General features: G+C 36.8%; 1 protein-coding gene across 4 annotated transcripts; it reads left to right on the plus strand.

The window, feature by feature from the left end:
* Positions 1–13211: 13211 nt before the first annotated feature.
* On the plus strand, positions 13212–19651 carry LOC126055386 (uncharacterized). 4 transcript variants are annotated; one of them, XR_010277475.1, is made up of 2 exons: positions 13212–14503; positions 19063–19651. XR_010277475.1 is itself a non-coding variant. In XM_049844341.2 (2 exons), exons 1-2 carry the CDS (start codon positions 14704–14706, stop codon positions 19390–19392), a joined length of 3390 nt encoding a protein of 1129 aa, XP_049700298.2. In that variant the 5' UTR covers positions 14511–14703; the 3' UTR covers positions 19393–19651. The 4 variants fall into 4 exon arrangements, 1 of the variants encoding a protein (XP_049700298.2); XR_010277476.1 differs by having other exon boundaries at positions 13212–14480; XR_010277474.1 differs by lacking the exon at positions 13212–14503 and adding an exon at positions 14511–17862.
* The last annotated feature ends 333 nt before the right edge of the window (positions 19652–19984 follow it).

Genomic DNA, 19984 nt, shown 5'->3' on the forward strand with positions numbered 1-19984 from the left:
AATCGACCAGAACAGTTTTTAAAATTTGAAACAAACTGTGCAACTTTTAAATATGAGTATGTATTAAAAGAAAAGCGACACAAAATACAAAAAAGTTTTTCATAACATTATTATAGACAAAAAGAGAAATCCTTTATGTACATGTTAACAAAAAACGTGATTAAATACCAAAATATAAAAACAAAACAACAAATTCGGCATTAGCCAATAAATCCTTATTCCAAACAAATAATATTCATCAAAACATTTCGTAACACAATATGAAAATAATGTAATTTTTCAGAAACTACATTTAACAATACGCAATCAAATTGGGCCAATAACTGAAAACAATTTTCTAAATTCATTTTCCATGTATCGAAGTACTTTGATCTGGTTTAATCTGGTTTAATCCGGCTCAATCCAGCGCAGACTTACTTTATATTATTGTAGTTCCGAAAATCAACTAGATTTCTTTTAGATCTATCTGCTATATTATTGTTTCATAATTTGAGAAGAGTTCTGTACCCAGCATATGCATGATAAAAAAGCTGACGATGGTTATAATATTTCTCTATACTTCAATACTAATATAATTAAAAGGAAAAATTGATTGTTTGTTCGTTTGTAACGGCTCTAAAACTACGGGACCAATCTGAAAAATTCTTTCCCTGTTGGTAAGCTACACTCTTCCCTAGTTCCCACGGGACGCGGGTAAAAACTAACTTTATAAATAAAGATATAATATATTGACATAACATAAACTACCTTATTTCTCAACAAAACTTAAAACTCTGCCCAACGAAAATAAACCTGAAAAACCTATTAAAAGCGTAGTTTTGTTGACTGTTCGTGAAGGAGCTAAGCTGCCATTGAGTTTGAGAGCACGACAAGAAGATATTGTGCTGCACCAGTCTTTACACAACTAAATGAAACTTACGAGGACCACGGTAATAACATTTGTCCTGTGTCGCTTCTAGATAAATACTTTTTATAGTTCTTTGATACTCTTGTTGGTGGTTTGCTTGGTGGTGATAAATACCGAGAAATATCACATTTCTGTAAGAGGTATATATCAGACCAGAGAAGTGTTCTGAGAAAACAACGTTTCAAAACATTCGAGTATAACAATATTTCCACTCTCTAAACTCCATTTTAAGCTCAAGATCAGCATTACCAGTCTTTTCAAACATAAAATTCTCGAACATTCCATATACAGTGTGTTGCTTAAGCGTGACAGAGAAAGCTGACACCAGTGCCCTCTGCGGGCGCATTGTAGAACTAAACTGCAGCACAAACGCCACAGCGGACATTATCATACGTAGTGATAAAATAAAGTGGAATTAGCGAATTTCTTGCTGCTTACATGGGCAAATGTAAAAATTTTCGTGCTGTTTCTTTGAATTTAAAAAATATTATTAGTTTTAGATGTTTTTCATTGTCAATCTTCATCTTTTATTCTTTAAGTTTATTTGATACAAGTCATTTGTCTAGTCTTAAACATAAAACAAAAAAACGAAGTAATAAAAATATGACTGTAATATTTTATATGAAAGTTGACCGCTATCGTTTTCACAGGGAGATTAAAACATGATACCAATAATATAAATAAAAATACCAAGTCCCTCACTATTTTTATACTTACTATGATATTCCAAATAACTTTTTTATCTTCACAATTGCCCTTTCATGATTGTAAGACAAAACCTAGATAAACGTTTGTGCTACATTTACACAGACTTTTACAAAAACCTTTGTGTCCCAAATCTAAGCTTATCCTCTAGCCCTAAAAAAGAAAAAACTTCATAAAAGCTAGCACAAAAGATCTCTAGTTACATTTATTTAAGCAGGGCGTCCACACGTCGGGCGCGTGACTGGAATACTTTTGACACGTCCTGTATACGACGTGAATTCAAAACAAATTATGTCGCCAACTAATTTGTGAGCAATGGGTTTGAGTAATTAGATAACATCTGTCTGAAAATGTAGTAGAGCCTGGCCAGGTCGCTCGTGACACTTCCATGGTCCACGCGGGGAGTGTGACGTAGGCAGCTGTGACAACCATGGAGAACAATATGACGAGCGGAGATGCCATAATGGAAAATCTCCCAAGGTTTAACGCGCTAAAATGCGGGTGTGCGGGGGACGAGGAACTTTACTGTCTCCGCCTTCCTTCCTTATACGCCTTCTTTGGACCCGACCATTTTTTCTAATACCAAAAATCGTTGCCACATGTCGTAAAGACCCCGAAATCCTCGTTAGTTCACTCATAACTGACCGTTTTGGTGCCCACCGCATGTATTTGACCTAGAACAAGGCGCCAGATTTACCTATATTATGGCATCTCAGCTCACGTTTCCTTACTCCGTGGTGACAGCTGACAGGACTAACACACGCACACCAGTAGTCACCCTTGTTCCCTACGTCCTGCTACCAGCGTGGACCAAAGGAGTGTCACTATTAAGTTGGCCAGGCTGTAAATTTTGATGTCCTTGTAAAAATTACGATTGTGAGCGAAAGAGAATTGGGTCATTATAATTTTAATTACTGACTACAATGCACCGTGAGTTCCGTTTAATTAGTGTAAAACCTTTTTTGTTGGATTTTCTTTTTAATTGACAGATCTTTTGATTCTTGCAAATTGATACGGTTTCCAGGATGACGGTTCATAAAGGTACAGTAAAGTTCAATAGCCTTGCATTGCAAAAATTTAATTAGTACTAATTCTCTGATTTACTAAGCTTGCTTTTATAAGCCTGAAAGTTCCCGCAGAAGACACTACTTTAGGCACATAAATAATTTATGCGTCTTTTCAGGATCTAAACTAAACTATCTGTATACCCTTATAAATCGGTTCTGTAGTTTTATCAAACAGATGAAGATGAAATAGTGAACCTAACCCTCACATTATAAGGAGTAGAATATATACTTCCCTACACCATTCCTACTGCAAGAAATTCCCATCAGAAAACTAGAATCCTCCTAGATACCTACTTAACAAACCGAAGTAAAAGACGCATATAATTAAAAATGTAAAATCCTCATTTTTCTCTTTAATCCCTCGTAAAAAGGACTGCAGTTATCTCGTTCATACAAGTTGTAAGTCATCTCAGAGCGGTAAGTTCGCTTTCTACTAAGACCATTTAACTAACTGGAACCGCCATGTTCTGAAAACTCTATGTAAATCATAAAACCGACTTCAATAACCCTTCTCCTAAGTCTAGCAAATCCTGTGGTGAAAACTGCATCAAAATCGGGTCAAACACACGTAGATACAGTTGAAACTGAGGTATTTTTAAGTAGGTTAAAACGTCTGTCAATTTACTTACAGAATATAAAGCAACGTAGCAAATGCCTAATGACGGATCAGTCATGCATTTTTGATAACATCGTCACACGCGAAAAAAAACACAAAAGAAGAGAAAGCAGAGAGGAGAGAGAGAAAGAATTAAAGGTCGTATCCAGTTAGTGAAGTACTCTAAGGTTTTATACGACATACGGACTGGTAATTCTTGTCTGCAGTCTAATTTGTCCTTTTAGAGATGCGTAGAGAAATTGTTGAAGCCCGAGATGTGGTATTACGACTTTTGTGAGAGCAATTAATGTGTGACTCGTCTGTGTACGTCTTTGTTGGAGTTTTAAGTATATTAGGGAGTTAAGAAAGGAATTGTGAGAATATATGCTTAAATAAATTATTTATACAGTGACAGCCATCTCCTAAATGAAATAGTACATTCTAGAGACTAGTTATCCTCATTTGTTTTAACTAATGATGTCCAAAATCACTCTTTTATAACACAAATTATGTTCGAGTCTTGGGTTCGATTCTTGGGTCGAGCTTAAATCGTTTGGTAGGTTGTCAGAACTTTTCACAAAGCAGCCTAGGTTCTGAAAGGTGGTGTTACACCCTCCCCGAATGCATGTTAAGCCGGCGTTCCCTACCGTCTCCTAGTAGTATTATTTATTATAGTTCCATGTCAGAGGCTGTCAGATAGATTTGAAAATACTCTGTAACTAGAAGATTGATCAAAAGATGTTGTATTTCTACCACAAAAATATATTTAAAAAATATTTGTTTGTACAGAACCTTACAAAGAAACTAGCTACCCTTTAAAAGCTAACTTGAAGTTAGTATATTAAAAAGTACGCGCTCTGAAGGTTGGGTTAGAACTAGTTATAAGTCCAAATCGTCTGCAGTTTATAGCTCAGATTATGTTATACAAACTACCTTTTTGCTGGTTCTCATTTATAACAATGTTAATTTTAACAAATTAACAAGATATGACAAAGTAGTTGAAATGTTACTGTCACTTATGGCTGTTTCAAAGTCAAAGGTTTTATTTCAAATAGACCAGACACGTGCTTAAAAAACATGAGGCGTAAAACTTAATCAGGCGCAGGACCGACAATAACGTACTCTCCGTTGCACGGGCGTACATATCAATCACTAACTTCCAGGCTGCGGGCTACTTTGTCAAAGTTCCTAATACTCACAAAGCTATTTCGACCCGAGATGGGAATCGAACCCGAGACCTCGTGCACAGAAGCCGCGGTATGCGACAACTGGACCAACGAGGCAGGATAGTAAATAGGCTAATGATGTATACTCCATATCAACACAACATGAAAATCTACATCTGTTTCTGAATCACTCCAAGCTATCATTCACAAACTTTCATCTGAATCACAGATACACTTGATTAATAGTGGCCAACATTCACAGATCACGTACCAACATAGCCATAGACTAATCAATCATCCTCTATGCTGATTTATATGCCAAAGGGGACACGCTCTCTATTCCGCGCCATTGATTTTTTTGTCAAGTTGGCATGACAGCACGACGCGACGTCAGGTATGGCGGGATTTTCGTTTTTAGGTTGGTAGAATTGGATTCGAATTTTGAATTGTGATCAATGGAGGTCAAATTGATTTGGAAGTATGTATGATTGTGATATAGATTATGTATGGGTGTTTCCGTTTCAAATTACTAGTGTAAATTAACTTTTTCTAAGTTGTATAATTCAAAATGACATCATATTGGATAGTTCAAAAGATTCTACAAATTCAATGAATAGAATGTCGTTTTAAACTGAGTAAATGAGCCTTGTGAAAAGCTGCCAAAATTCCTTCAATTTTGTCGATTAACTTATTGCTACTCGTGCCCCTCGGCCCATTTTACTCGATATACAAAACTCTAACATTTTCCCCATATGAGCATACACCCATTCGATCACAAACACCGTACAATACCCATAATCGAAACTCAACTACCAACCTTCTACAAAAAAACCCTACCAACATCACTATGAGCATTGAGCAGCCCTCTTTAACCCACTTAGCCGAAATCCGGTTCACACGTGTACCCGAAAAGGCACATAATCCAGAATCGATATCACTCGATACCTAACAAGATCGAGTTTGCCGCGATTCGTGACATTTAAGAGCGTGTACGCTCGGCGCGCGATGTCAACTTTAGGTAATTCAACGCAAAAAACCGCGCAGACTAGCGTCGCGGCTGTGTGCGTGCCTATCATACTTCACGTATAGTCACACAAACCATTTTGATCCTTTCGAGTGAAATTGGTAGAACAAAAAATATATTATTTAATAAATAGTTAATAGCGGGAAAATAGTGTAAGTCTATGGATGTCTAAAATATAAAAGTCGTTAATACTTACACTCTTTTGCAAAAAAATCGGGCACCTATGAAAACCTTGGTTTTGAGGACTTTCTGTATATTACATACAATTTTCAACAGTACTAAATAGTCGACTGATGATTAATGACAATGTTAAGAGTTTCTTTATTTTAACCGATTTCAAAAAAAGAAAGGAGGAGGTTTCAATTAGATTGTTTTGTGATTGTTCTCAATTTGGTTGTTCTCGATTTCTCCAAGACGCCTGGACCGATTTGAAAAATTGATTGTTTATATGAATGGTCCAGTCCATCCAGACCGAAAAATTGTGGTCAAATAACAACAATTGCCGGAAAGCCAAATATTGGTGAAGAGCTTGGGTTTACCATTGCAAATAAAGTTTTAAGTTATCTATCCTATATGCTTCAAAAGTTATTCGAGATCAAAAGTCAAAATTTGGGTACATCCAAAATGAAAAAAAAAATATAGCTCGATTGGTAACAGACATCTGCAATAAGTGATTTCTAGCCTAAGGAGTCCGCCATATTGGATTTAGACTCGCGACACATTTTTTCGAGTTATTCATAGCAAGCCCTTTCATTTGATACCCATATCGTAGGAATGCATTAAAACATTTTTTCTCCATCTTGGGTATACCGCCATATTGGATATAGAATCATACATTGTCATTAAAACTGAACATTCAAACAAAATTTCAACTCAATCGATAAAAAATATGCTTCAAAATTGAGCTTTAAATAAAATAGTAATGTATCAAGATTTGTTGGTCGCGCTTGAAATGTACTGTATTCTCGGTATCCACGGCAGAGGTTATTCACCCTACGCGATGTGACGGAGCGACACGTCCTCTCTGTGAAGCCTTGCGGCGGTCTGGTTTGAGTTGACTCGCGTGCAGCGTTTTATAGTAGTTTTAAATAATTTATAAAAAATAAAACGAGAGATTAAATTATAATATAAAGTTTATGTTTTAAAGAAAGAGTTATATTACTATAGTAAATAATTGTTATATTAAATTAAGTAAGATAGATAGGTAAAAAAAGCATTTGAAATTCACAATTTTTCACATTGTTAAAATATTTTTTTCTGAAAGATAGAGACCTAAATCAAAAAATGTTTTCAACTAACTATAGGCATGGGGATTTCGTCTATGAGTAAAAAAATAAATATGATTAGATTTGCCACTGTTTTCACATGAATTTAAGCTTCGAAATAGACGCTGAACGGGAATTTTATAAAACATCTGTTACGTTATGGGGGTTTTAAGTATTTAAACTACACAAATTGAAATTTATGTTCAATTAACTATATAGGCAGTGAAATTACCTTGCGTTATTAAAAAAAAAACATAGTTATAGGATAAGTAGTTACTGAGAAACAGTGGTTTGAAAAGTACCATTTTAGGCCAAATGGCGCGCGGTTGACGTACACGCTCTTAAGGCGGCGCGTGACTCCATTTACGGGCGATACAAAAGGACTCGGATCAAAGGGCCAGCTGAGTTAAAGGCTAGTGTTGTGCCGAGATAATCGATATATAATCGAATACGTTTTGTTAGAATTAGGACTAGGACACGTGTTTATGTTTCAGTTTGTTCAAATGATCTGTGAATACACGGCGACTATAGAGTTAATCTGTCTTAGCTTTTCCCCATAAGTAACCAGAAAGCAGAAAGTTGATAAAACTGGAATAACTGAAATGTTTCTGAACAAGGACCCTACCTTTATCAAATCTTTTTTGTGTTAACAAATAAGCGAAACGATTGATGAATACAACATATAACAAATATAGTGTAAGTCTATGAGGTGCGAAATACAATAAGTAAATAACATTAAAACCACGACATCGTATCCGAATATAAACTTGAAAAGCGTTCCATGAAAATAAAAAAAGAATGTATGTCAAAGATTTTCTGAACAAAGGAGTCCCGTTTAAAATTGAAAATTCCCCGAAAGTTAATAATTAAGTAAATTTTAATAACGTCACTTTCATCATCAGCTTCATTCTCATTTATTTTATTAAATTCTGAAGTTTTATTCGTTGCAAACTTCGTGTAGGTGTATGTCAAATATAATACTTATTGTAGGTACCTACTTTATTTAATATGACAAAATACGTGACTCTCTCAAAAACTCATTAAATAAGTTGCTCAAATAATTATTCGGTTAAGAAAGCATTTGTGATTTTCTTGTAAGAAAATTCTCTTTCGTATGTTTTTTTATTGGTAAGGATTGTCATTCATCAAATACCTTATCGATAAAAACAGGTAACAACAATTGTTTTCAATTTACCGATTTCATTCTTCCCAACACTACAAAAGATTTTTTTTCCGTGCCTTCGGGATATTTTTCATATCTAGACACACGGCAGTGTGTCCGCCAAGTTCGAGCAAAAAAGGCGACACACCGGCCGTGGGTTATATTACACGAACCATTTCGGGCCAAATTCGACCCCCCCTAACTCAAAATCTATTTTATTTACGCATATCAAATTTCTAGTATCTGTTGAGACCCCCTCACTTATCTAAAATACAAAATTTCATTAATATACCTATTGTAGGTCTTGAGATATTGACGTCAGAAAATCGCTATTTTTACTATACACTTATTACACTTATTCACTGATTCACTGATTCACTGATTCACTAACTCACTCATCAAAAACCTAGACCACTTCCAATGGTCGTATTGACTTGAAATTTGGCATGGAGGTAGGTCTTTATGTCAAGGTAAAGGGAAAAATCTGAAAATGGCCAAGTGTGAGTCGGTTTCAAAATAATGAAGGTGTTTTATACCCGGTGTAAATTTATACCCCTAAGGAACTAAAACGAACTAAATTTATCTATATTTATATAATATATCTTCGAATGATACAAAGGTTTGTATTTAGTCAAAGTAAAGTAAAAATCTGAAAACGGCCAAGTGTGAATCACTTTCGAAAATAACGAATGTGTAACTTTGATCCACGAACATAATATATGATAACATGTCATGTTAGTCAGTTGGTAAATCTAGTCCATTTAGTTAATCTAGTTCATTTCTTTGTAAGAAACATAGTGCATATTAAAAAATCTAAAAGATAGTATAAATGAGACATTTCTTTAACTAACTTCATCATAAGAAAAAATAAAATAAACAACCTTACAAAATAAATGAAATCCCACCCAAAACAAAAATGTGAAAGACTGCCAAGTTCGATAATATGGGAATGCTTCGCCTATAAAAGAAGTGAGATCTGAATAAGTACCAAGTTCCATACACATACCTCAGTTAATGATTACTTGGCAAGTTTTAATAGAAAATTAAATACTTGATTCATTGCGTTTAGTAGGTTTATAACAAGGTGTATGAAAACTTGCCAAGTAACATCATTAAAAAGTAACTATTTTTAACTGAGGTATGTGTATGGAACTTGGTACTTATTCAGATCTCACTTCTTTTATAGGCGAAGCATTCCCATATTATCGAACTTGGCAGTCTTTCACATTTTTGTTTTGGGTGGGATGTTAAATGTACAAAATTGTTTATCAGCAGTGTGCAGTGAAGATTCTTTTGGAAAATCCCTCTTTAATATGTCTGCCATTTTAGCCTCTGAATATGACTTTTCAAACTATGAAACTACTGGCATTAAATAAAGGCAAAAAAATATCATAATTTATTGAATAGAAGCACTGCAAAAAAAATATCTTTATTACAACCAATTCGAAAAATAACACAAAATTGTGAATCCTCCTTAAAATATTCCATTTCGTTTTACACAGAATATAATAAAAAACACGGAGAAAAGATAAAGAATGGTAGTGTTTGATCTTTTTCTTCGCACTCCATATAAAATATATTACGCATTTGTCACATACGCCTTCCAATAGCTAAGCGTCAAAAAATATACTACGTTGTTATCGAAGTTAAAGTTAGGATGAAAAATACATAGACTGTAAAGCGTAGGTAATTGAAGGTTCTCGAAGGATTTTTTTACTATGATTTGAAAGCAAAATTATCTGCGAGTAGCATAGGCTATATTTTATCCCGGTAAAGGCAGTTGTTTACACGGGACGCGGGTGATACCGCCAGAAAACTACTAGTGTATCATAATCAAGATACAAGCTATGCTTAGTTTGTGGTTCAACGGTGATAAGTAACAATGTTAAATAAACATTATTTCAAGTTATTTAATTGATTACGTTTTAAAAAAAATACTGGCTCAAATTGAAATAGTCTTTGCCCGGCGACGAGAGGTCGTAGTCTTCAGAATACAATTTAATACTGAGAAATAGTTAGTTCCTAGAATTCTGATTCAACAACCCACGTATTTTCATGCACGTGTTATTTCTTAGTGACGAGACATGACAAAGAAAGTCGATATCGATATTGTAGTGACGTCTTTGTGTGTACAATTGTATTCTACAAGCATATCTTTACAATTTATCAGTTACTTTGAGCTGTGAAGACTGTGTAGGATTTTGACGCCTTCACACCAATTATTCAATATACACCTACAGCCTACAGGGATACACATATTTACCTAAATTGGTATCTAGACGTGTTTATGCTTACGTAATAAAAGTAATAAAATTGTGATAGCAATTTAAAGTCAATTCTCACATTAGATTTTCGTATTGATTAATTTTTTTGTTCGAATTAACAAACTGTATATGAAAAATGGAACAAAACTTACAAGATTACGCACTTCACTAAAAAAAACTTCACATTACTGTAAGAATTACTAAACTTACTTCACCAGAACAGTCATCTCGATGAATAAAATAAAAACCATTATTCAAGACCCAAAAAAAAATTAGGCTCAAATAACAAATAATTCGCTATCCTCCCATATTAACTTAGTTATTTATAACATAGTAAAGAACCTTTCACCAATAAACCTCTGGGTGGATAATAAAACGAATCCGCGGTACTAGACGGAGTCAATTACATGGGGAACGCACATATACAACTCATTAAGTGGAGTATACGCTGAGGTATAACCCTCCAGTGTGGCCATTAGAATCGCGACAGAGGTAGCGAGCGGTTATAGGGAAAATAGGCGATTTTGAAAGTTGTGTACGCATAATTTGACATCTTCATTTTAAGGCAGATCTCAGATATGATATAAGCGAGACACAATTGATTTTATATTGTTTTGTATTTGTCGGTAAACAAAAACTTAAATAAGATAGACTCGACTGAAAAGGGTAAGAGAATGTTACAGCGCTTTGACACTAGCGGATTTTCCGCTCCGAAAAAGTGAGTGTAGGCACGCGGGGCAGAAAACAATTGACTACTGCCAACGATTCAAGCGGTTTTTGTCGCTCGTAATGTATCGGGCGTAGAATAACCAAGCAAGAAATTCGCTAGTGTGAGTGCTGTTTTGCTGCAAGAAACGTGCACAAACAAATTTTGCGTGATAAAATCAGCTTTCGAGCTTTTAATTCGTTTATTAATAACCTACAGAACTTTTAATATTAAAAAACCTATAACCTTTGTACCTATAATATATAAATTCACAATAACAGACCTTACTTTCACAATCACAGTCTAAATGTATACAGTATCACAACGTACCGGCCACGTAATTTACCGCCAAACAAGCATACACTGCAATTGATATACTGCACTTCCTATCGTCTTGAGGTATTACACACACTTAGACTGTAACGGTTTTAGATTTATTGTTATTTACTAACTGTTGTCTCGGATGCTGTCTTAGGAAAACTATGTCATGTTGTTTGGGTTAGTTGGTCCAAATTCTTGTGTAACTATTACTGTTACAGCTTTTTTATCGTCCCCTGCTGGGCACAGGCCTCCTCTCACATGGAGAAGGATTGAGCATTAATCACCACGCTTGCTCAATGCGGGTTGGTGATTTCAGACTTTATAGTCAAGGTTTCCTCGAAATGTTTTCTAAGATATACTTAGAAAGCACACACTAATTTAGAAAAGTTGTATTGGTACTTCCCTTACCTGGAATCGAACCCACACCCACACTCAAGAACACTCGAGAGGTTGGTTCTTTACCCACTGCCAAGAATGCATCGAAAAGGGTGAATAGGTCTGAAAAAAATGGGAAAAATGTAGATGGATTGCTTGCATGTGTAATTTAATTTTATGTGGTAGCTATTTATGTATCATAACGGTATATTGCAGATCTGACAATTCCAAGACCTTTTTTAAACTAAAAATAAATTAATCGCTTTTGCTTCTACTCGTTTATTATATCGCAACTTCTAAGGCCCAATCCTCAGACACATTTCGCGCCGTACACACTTTTAAAGGCTCGCACTTGACGTTTATTTCCTTTTTTATTCTTTGTAATCTACGAATTTAATATAGCAGCCATAAAAATATGGCGTCAGAAAAAAAAATGACGGGCCTGTTTAATTTGAACGCGAGGGAAACACGAATGGAACGGTTATTTAAATTTGGAACTTGCCTTCATTGGCTATGTGTCATTCTATATGTGAAGATGGCGGAGGTTAGACGCGTTCGATGTTGAGACTTATTTTTTATTCATTTTCAGTTTAATAAATTATACCCTAAACGTAAAACTCGAACTGAATTGAGTACCTACGTAACGTAAGGCAAATGTGGTATCCTCATTTGTTAATATAAGGAGTCGGTATGAATGCATTTCTTTTTCATTAGGTGTTTTTTCATAATTTACCTTGTCAAAAAATACTCATTGAAATGTATCTAATCTACCAGCCTCTCTAAATTCTATATAATACCTTAAATCCATTCTCAATACAGCCTACACCACTTCATGACTAACTCATATTCTCAAAATGAATAAACAGCCTAAGTATTTAACGAACTAACTATTGAATAGACCTAAAAGCGTTTCAAAGGTACAATGTAGGTGAGGCCAAGAAAGTACCTACCATGGAGAACAAAATTACAAGCGGAGATGTCATAACGGAAGATCTCCTAAGAAACTAGCGTCGGTTGCCAAAATGCGTGTGTTCGGTGGACAACCAGCGGCAGCTGACCTCATATGACCCGCCCGTTTTTCGTAAATCAAAAGTATTGACAGTTGTGTCAAATAACAAAAACGCCTGGTTAGTTCTCTCGTAACTGCTCGATTTGGTCCCGCGCACCGTAGGTTATTTCACCTAGAACAGTGGTTCTTAACCTTTTTGACATGAGGGACCACTTTGACTAAAGTTGTCTTGCCGGGGACCACCTCATCGGTTTACCTAAATTAGTAATCATTTCTTTATTAATTATCAAAATAAAAAAACTGAATTTTTGGGTCAGTTCTACTCAAAGCTAAACGCATGTCGGCAGTTGTGTAGGTAGGCAAATGCAAATAAAGAAAAACTTGGCTATGTAGTTTCCAAATGCGCGAGCGAAGCGAGCGCGAAATTTTTATCGGACTTAAACCAAAAATTACGTAAAATGTACCCCAAACGTACTTAACTTTTTGTTTGTTGACAAATGCAAAAATAAGGGCATATAGTTTCTGAATACGCGAGCGAAGCGAGCGCGTAATTTTTATCGGACTTAAAACAAAAATTAGGTAAAATTTAGCCCAAACGTACTTAACGTTTTGTTTGTTGACAAATGCAAAAATAAAGGCCTGTTAACGCACACGTTAACACGCACACACAAGACACACATGCATCTCAAGCAGAGGGGAGCGGGCGGCGTGGCGGTGCAGCGACGGCTCGCGCGCCCTCCAACCACACCTTACGACAACGCGAGCAAGAACGGACGCGATTGCGAATTTAATTTGTGCTAATAGCCTACTTAAGAAAAACTATTAAACCAAGAAATACAGTCCACTCTTTTATTCCATCTGGGCCTATCTATGGTCCTTCGAAGTAATTAGTCAAGTTAAGAGCAAATACGTCTCGGGATCGCAAGCCACGCCACCACAAAAGCGGCCGGAAATCAGCTGGAGGTCAAACAGAACGCGTAGCATCAACGAATTCAACCTACCAGCATCTGGAAGCACAGCTACATCACAGCAACAAGCAGCGTTGGCCACATCATCAGTCGCTAAGGACGAACAAAGGGTTTGGTAGCAGCGGTTTCGTGAGTTCGACCAATTCATTCTTTTAAAATCATTCAAAGTCATCTCATATTCAGTGAACTTGCTTAATTGCCATCTATTCCCAATTCCAAACATCAATTCAGCTATCATTAGTCCATATTTACACTCAATTTTTCACATAATTATTGCATCAGATTTTTTTTTCTCACCTACCTACACTTTTTTTTTTTTCTCAATTTTTTTGTAGTTGTTTTTTAAAAAGAAGTTTGATCCCATCATCAATTGTTACTTTTAATAATTGCATCGCTTTCTAATGCACTTATTTTTTCCCCAACAGCATACATCACCTTGTTCTCAGCGTAACGAGTTAACATCACGTTCTCTGAGGGTAATCTGGTAAGGTTACGTGATCGTCGCGCGGTCCATGCCACACCCCCAATCAAATTTAAGTATTCATTTCATTTAAGTTCGTTACTTTTATCAAATTTCAGTAATGACTGACCCTAAATCAGCTCAAACTTCAAATAATCCCAACGAATGTGACATTCCTCACCTCAATACATACAAAAAGAGGAGATCCAGTCATAAAGGCAAGGTCACGGTTTTTAAAAATTATCTCGAGTCATTAAAATCCAAAAAGCCATTGTCTGATTTAGATATTATTCAATTACGCAATCGACTAGAGTCCTACAAGTATCTTGCAAACGAGTTCGATAAAAATCAAACCCTCATCGACGACATTACTGGGGTTTCAGATGAACAGCTGAGGGAGCGGGAGCAATTTGAAATGGATTATCAATCTCAACTTGCGCTCGGCATCCATCTGCTGCGAGAAAATGAAACTGCTGGCGTCGACGGGTCTGTACCAACTCCAAGTGAGGGTAACACAACCAAAGCATTCATTAAATTACCCACCATTGACCTTCCACACTTCTCAGGAGATTATCACAATTGGCTCGAATACAGAGACACTTTTGAATCACTCATACACAACAACAAATCAATAGATAGTATTCAAAAGTTTCATTATTTGCGTGCATCTCTGCAAGGTGAAGCTTCCGATGTTATTAAATCGTTAGAAATGTCATCAAACAATTACAGGGTAGCTTGGGAACTGATCACAGAAAGATATAATAACACACATCAGCTGATCTACAATCATCTTCACGCATTATTCAACATACAAAACATTGAAAAGGAATCAGCAACATCACTCAGACAATTACTAGATACAGTAAATAAAAATCTCAGAGCTCTTAATACACTAGGCGAACCCACAGTAGATTCAATGTTGATTTATCTTATTACCTCCAAATTAGATATCACAACACTCAGATATTGGAAAGAATCAATCAATAACGACACAGTAGAAAAGCCCACACTTCAAAATTTAAAAACATATCTCAGTGATCGTTTCATGCTTTTACAAAATCTCGAAGACACAAAAACCTCACAACAAACCGATTCAAAATCGCATTCATTAAAATCAGATACTAAAGATAAACAATCTCGCATTTCTTGTCCCCTATGTAAAGGTCATCATTTTCTATTCGGTTGTTCACAATTCAAACAAATGACTGTGGAAAAGAGAATAGAGAAGGTTTCCAAGTTTTCCAACTTCTGTGCTAACTGTTTGCATAACGGTCATGAAACAAAGTCATGCCGTGGAGGAACATGTAAATATTGTCAACAGAAACACAACACAATGCTACACATTCATAAGGGACCGACCAAAGACACTGTGCACACCACACTCGCTAGTAACAGTAGCTCACAATCACAACACGCATCAGTTTTACTTTCCACTGCCTTAGTGCATGTCATCGCTAGTGATGGAACACCACACTTAGCCAGGGTTTTGCTGGACAGTGGAAGTACCTCCTGTTACATTACAAACAGTCTGAGTAAAAAGCTTAATCTTACATTCGAACCCATTCACGGCACAGTTTCAGGCATAAATCAGCAGCAAACAAACATTTTTTATCGCACAAATATTCAGATAAAATCATTACATGGTTCATTCACAACTAACTTATCATGTTTGGTACTTGATACAATAGCACAGTCATTACCTTACATGCGCATCAATACACAAGGTTTAAATATACCTAAACATTTAAAACTAGCCGACCCTCAGTTCTATGAACCCGCAGCAGTTGACATATTGCTAGGTGCAGACATATTTTGGCAAATAATTAGCAGCGGTCACATTCGATTAGGCAAAAACCAGCCTACTTTACAAGAAACTGAATTAGGCTGGCTAGTTTCCGGTTGCACAACAAACACCGACAAGCAAGCAAACAGTTGTTTTTTCAATAACAACAACTCAGATCAGTTATCACGCTTCTGGGAGCTAGATAGTTTAACTAATACACAAGTAAACGATCCTTCCGACTCAGATGCATGCGAGATAATTTTCACTCAAACAACTACAAGGCAAAGTGATGGTAGATTCGTTGTCACTATTCCATTTAAAAAGTCACCTGATTGTTTAGGTGACTCCTATTTTCAAGCAAAAAGACGGTTTTATTCCATAGAAAACCGCATGAATTCAAATCCCACATACAAACAACAGTACTCAAACTTCATAACAGAGTACATACAACTAGGTCACATGTCTTTAAACAAACACTCACATCAAAATACATACATTAAATCAGAACATAATACATCAAACCTACAGTCAGGTACCATCACGAACACAAACACACAGCACTCACCAGTATACTACCTTCCACATCACGGTATTGTACGCGAGACCAGCACCACTACAAAATTCAGAGTAGTATTTGATGGTTCCGCAAAGACGTCCTCAAAACTATCACTCAACGACATTCAGTTAGTAGGACCTGTCGTCCAAGACGATCTTGTTTCTATACTCATACGATTTCGACAACATAAGTATATAATATCATCAGATATTGAGAAGATGTTTCGCCAGGTGATGCTGATGGAGCATCAGCGCCCAACACAACAAATCATATGGCGATACAATCCTACGGAACCTCTGCAAGCATATACACTCAACACTGTCACATATGGCACGGCATCGGCGCCGTATTTAGCAACACGCTGCATAAAACAAATAGGCTTAGATTGTAAAACCACACAGAATCATTCAGACAGCTATGATCACAAAATTGTCTCCGAGGTCATCTTGCATGATTTTTATTGTGATGATCTTCTGACAGGAACAGATGATGAATCATTACTCTTTGAAATCGCCAAGGGTGTCTTTCTAGAATTAAAAAAATATCAATTTCCACTTAGAAAATGGCAGTCTAATTGTCAAACTGTTCTACAACATCTGGGTTTCAATGATTCAAATGATACAACATTCAATCTTAGCTCAAATGATCCATCTAAAACACTAGGCATTTATTGGAACATTAACAAAGACACAATTTCATACACAGTACATTCAGAATTTGTGTCACAAAAACAAATCACAAAACGCACGATCTTATCCACCATAGGTCATATTTTCGACCCACTAGGACTTATTAGCCCTTGCATACTCGAAGCTAAGTTAATTATGCAACAGATGTGGACACACAACGTCAGCTGGGACGGTGAAATACCGGTTTCAATACAACAACAATGGGCAAAGTTCGTGGAATCGTTATCTTTTATAAATCATTTATCTATTCCTCGGCGAGCATTTCATGACTCATCGCGCGATTACATTGAACTGCATATTTTTTGCGACGCCTCACAACAGGCGTACGGTGCATGCGCATATATACGTACTTATACATCAGATGGCAGTATCAGTGTTCAACTGTTAGTTGCCAAGGGACGAGTGGCTCCTTTAAAAGCACTTACCATACCGCGACTTGAATTATGTGCCGCGTTTACCGGTGTTAATTTAAGTAATAAGATATTGAACTCCGTTCGCAACAAAAATTGTAAGTGTTACTATTGGAGTGACTCAATAATTGTTTTATCTTGGATAAACTCACCTACACATAAATTACAAACATTCGTAAAACACAAAGTCACGGACATTCTCAAACATACTGAACCACAGTCATGGTACTATGTACCAACTAAACAAAACCCAGCTGACATTATTACTAAATGTACCAATGCACAACAATTACTCCATACACCTTTATGGTTTTCAGGACCTGACTTTTTAAGGAATGATGATAAACACAGCTGGCCTCAACAACCAGGGCATCTCAGCGTATCTGACCTTCCAGAAGTCCGGTCTCAAACACATCTCACGCACAAACATGTAACTGATAACAATTCATTTATTTACAAATATTCTAATTTTAACAAACTTACACGAATCGTAGCTTACATTCTTCGGTTCATTCATTACTGCAAACACAAACAATCAAATCAAATCAACATTAAAAAACGTCAACAGATGCGCATAGGTGACGTCATGCCCTTATCTACTAGCGAACTTAATTCAGCTAGATACCAATTAGCGAAGTTAGTACAACTAGATTTATTTTTTGAGGAATATCAATTATTATTACATAACAAACAATTACCTACATCACATAAGTTAAATTCACTTAATCCTTTCATAGGGGATGATAACCTCATTCGTGTGGGCGGAAGGTTAGCTCAATCGCCATACAATTACGATAAAAAATTTCCTATCCTATTGCATTCAGCTCATTACATAACTCAAATCATATTCTCAACATATCACATCACACTTCTACATGCTGGCCCACAATTGTTATTGTCTCACATACGTCAAACATTCTGGCCAATTTCCGGTCGAAACCTGGCTAGAAAAACTACACAATCATGTGTTACATGCAAACGGTTTAAAGGTAAAACTGTAACACCTATCATGGGGCAATTACCTGAACAGAGATTGCATGCAAATTTTGTATTCAGTGACGTAGGTGTCGACTACGCAGGGCCAATTATGATAAACAACCGTAAGGGGCGTGGAAGTGTACTTGTTAAATCATACATCTGCATTTTCATCTGTTTTGCCGTGAAAGCTGTGCACTTGGAATTGGTTACAGATTTAACGACAGAATCTTACATAGCAGCAATTAACAGGTTTATTTCTCGCAGAGGTAAACCAAATAATATTTATTCAGACAATGGAAAAAATCTGGTAGGTGCCGCTCGTGTGGTCACCAACTTTCTTAGAAATCACGGTGAGTCAATTTACAGTTGCGCTGCAGAACAAGGTGTAAACTTTCATTTCATTCCTCCATATTCACCCCACTTCGGGGGCCTATGGGAAAGCACCGTTAAATCAGTAAAACATCATCTCAAAAGAGTACTAGGGATGGCACACCTCACATATGAAGAAATGTACACTTTGCTAGTTCAAATAGAAGGCATCCTCAATTCAAGGCCTCTCACACCTCTTTCATCCGATCCAAATGATCTCTCCGCTCTCACTCCCTTTCATTTTCTAATTGGTCGTACTCTAACTGTTCTACCTCATCCACAGATGTCCGACTGCGACACGGCACGGCTGCCGCGTCATCACCGAATCGAACTTCTACGCCAACATTTTTGGAGACGCTTTAATAAGGAATATATTTCCCAGTTGCACCAACGAACGCGCTGGCAACGCTCACGCGGCGCGCTCACAGAGGGCTCATTGGTCATCGTGAAAGATGAGGCGCTACCGGTGGCTCAGTGGCCATTGGGACGTATCGTGAAGCTGTATCCGGGACATGACGGAGAAGCTCGAGTGGCGGACATCAAAGTAAAGACCGGGACAATCAGACGGGCATTTCATAAAATATGCCCATTACTGGATGAACCATCGGACTGATCATGAAATATCATACATCATCATCACCTGGGCTGGCCTTTCTCTGGTCGCCCGGGAATATGTTAACGCACACGTTAACACGCACACACAAGACACACATGCATCTCAAGCAGAGGGGAGCGGGCGGCGTGGCGGTGCAGCGACGGCTCGCGCGCCCTCCAACCACACCTTACGACAACGCGAGCAAGAACGGACGCGATTGCGAATTTAATTTGTGCTAATAGCCTACTTAAGAAAAACTATTAAACCAAGAAATACAGTCCACTCTTTTATTCCATCTGGGCCTATCTAAGGCCATAATATTGATTCCGAATACGCGAGCGAAGCGAGCGCGAAATTTTATCGGACTTAAACCAAATATTACGTAAAATGTACCCCAAACGTAGGTACTTAACTTTTTATTTGTTGACAAATGCCCAAAATAAGGGCATATCGTTTCTGAATAGGCGAGCGAAGCGAGCGCGAAATTTTTATCGGACTTCAACCAAATATTACGTAAAATTTAGCCCAAACGTACTTAACTTTTTGTTTGTTGACAAATTCAAAAACAAGGACATACAGTTTCTGAATACGCGAGCGAAGCGAGCGTGAA

This window comes from Helicoverpa armigera, chromosome 20 (assembly GCF_030705265.1).
Source record: "Helicoverpa armigera isolate CAAS_96S chromosome 20, ASM3070526v1, whole genome shotgun sequence".
In the NCBI taxonomy this organism is placed as follows: Eukaryota; Metazoa; Arthropoda; class Insecta; order Lepidoptera; family Noctuidae; genus Helicoverpa; species Helicoverpa armigera.

Coding starts and splice junctions, on each gene's coding strand:
- LOC126055386 (XM_049844341.2), top strand. CDS start 14,704: ATGTCATCAAACAATTACAGGGTAGCTTGGGAACTGATCACAGAAAGA. Junction 17,863..19,161: donor CACATCTCACGCACAAACAT/GTAACTGATAAC, acceptor TATATTTCCCAG/TTGCACCAACGAACGCGCTG.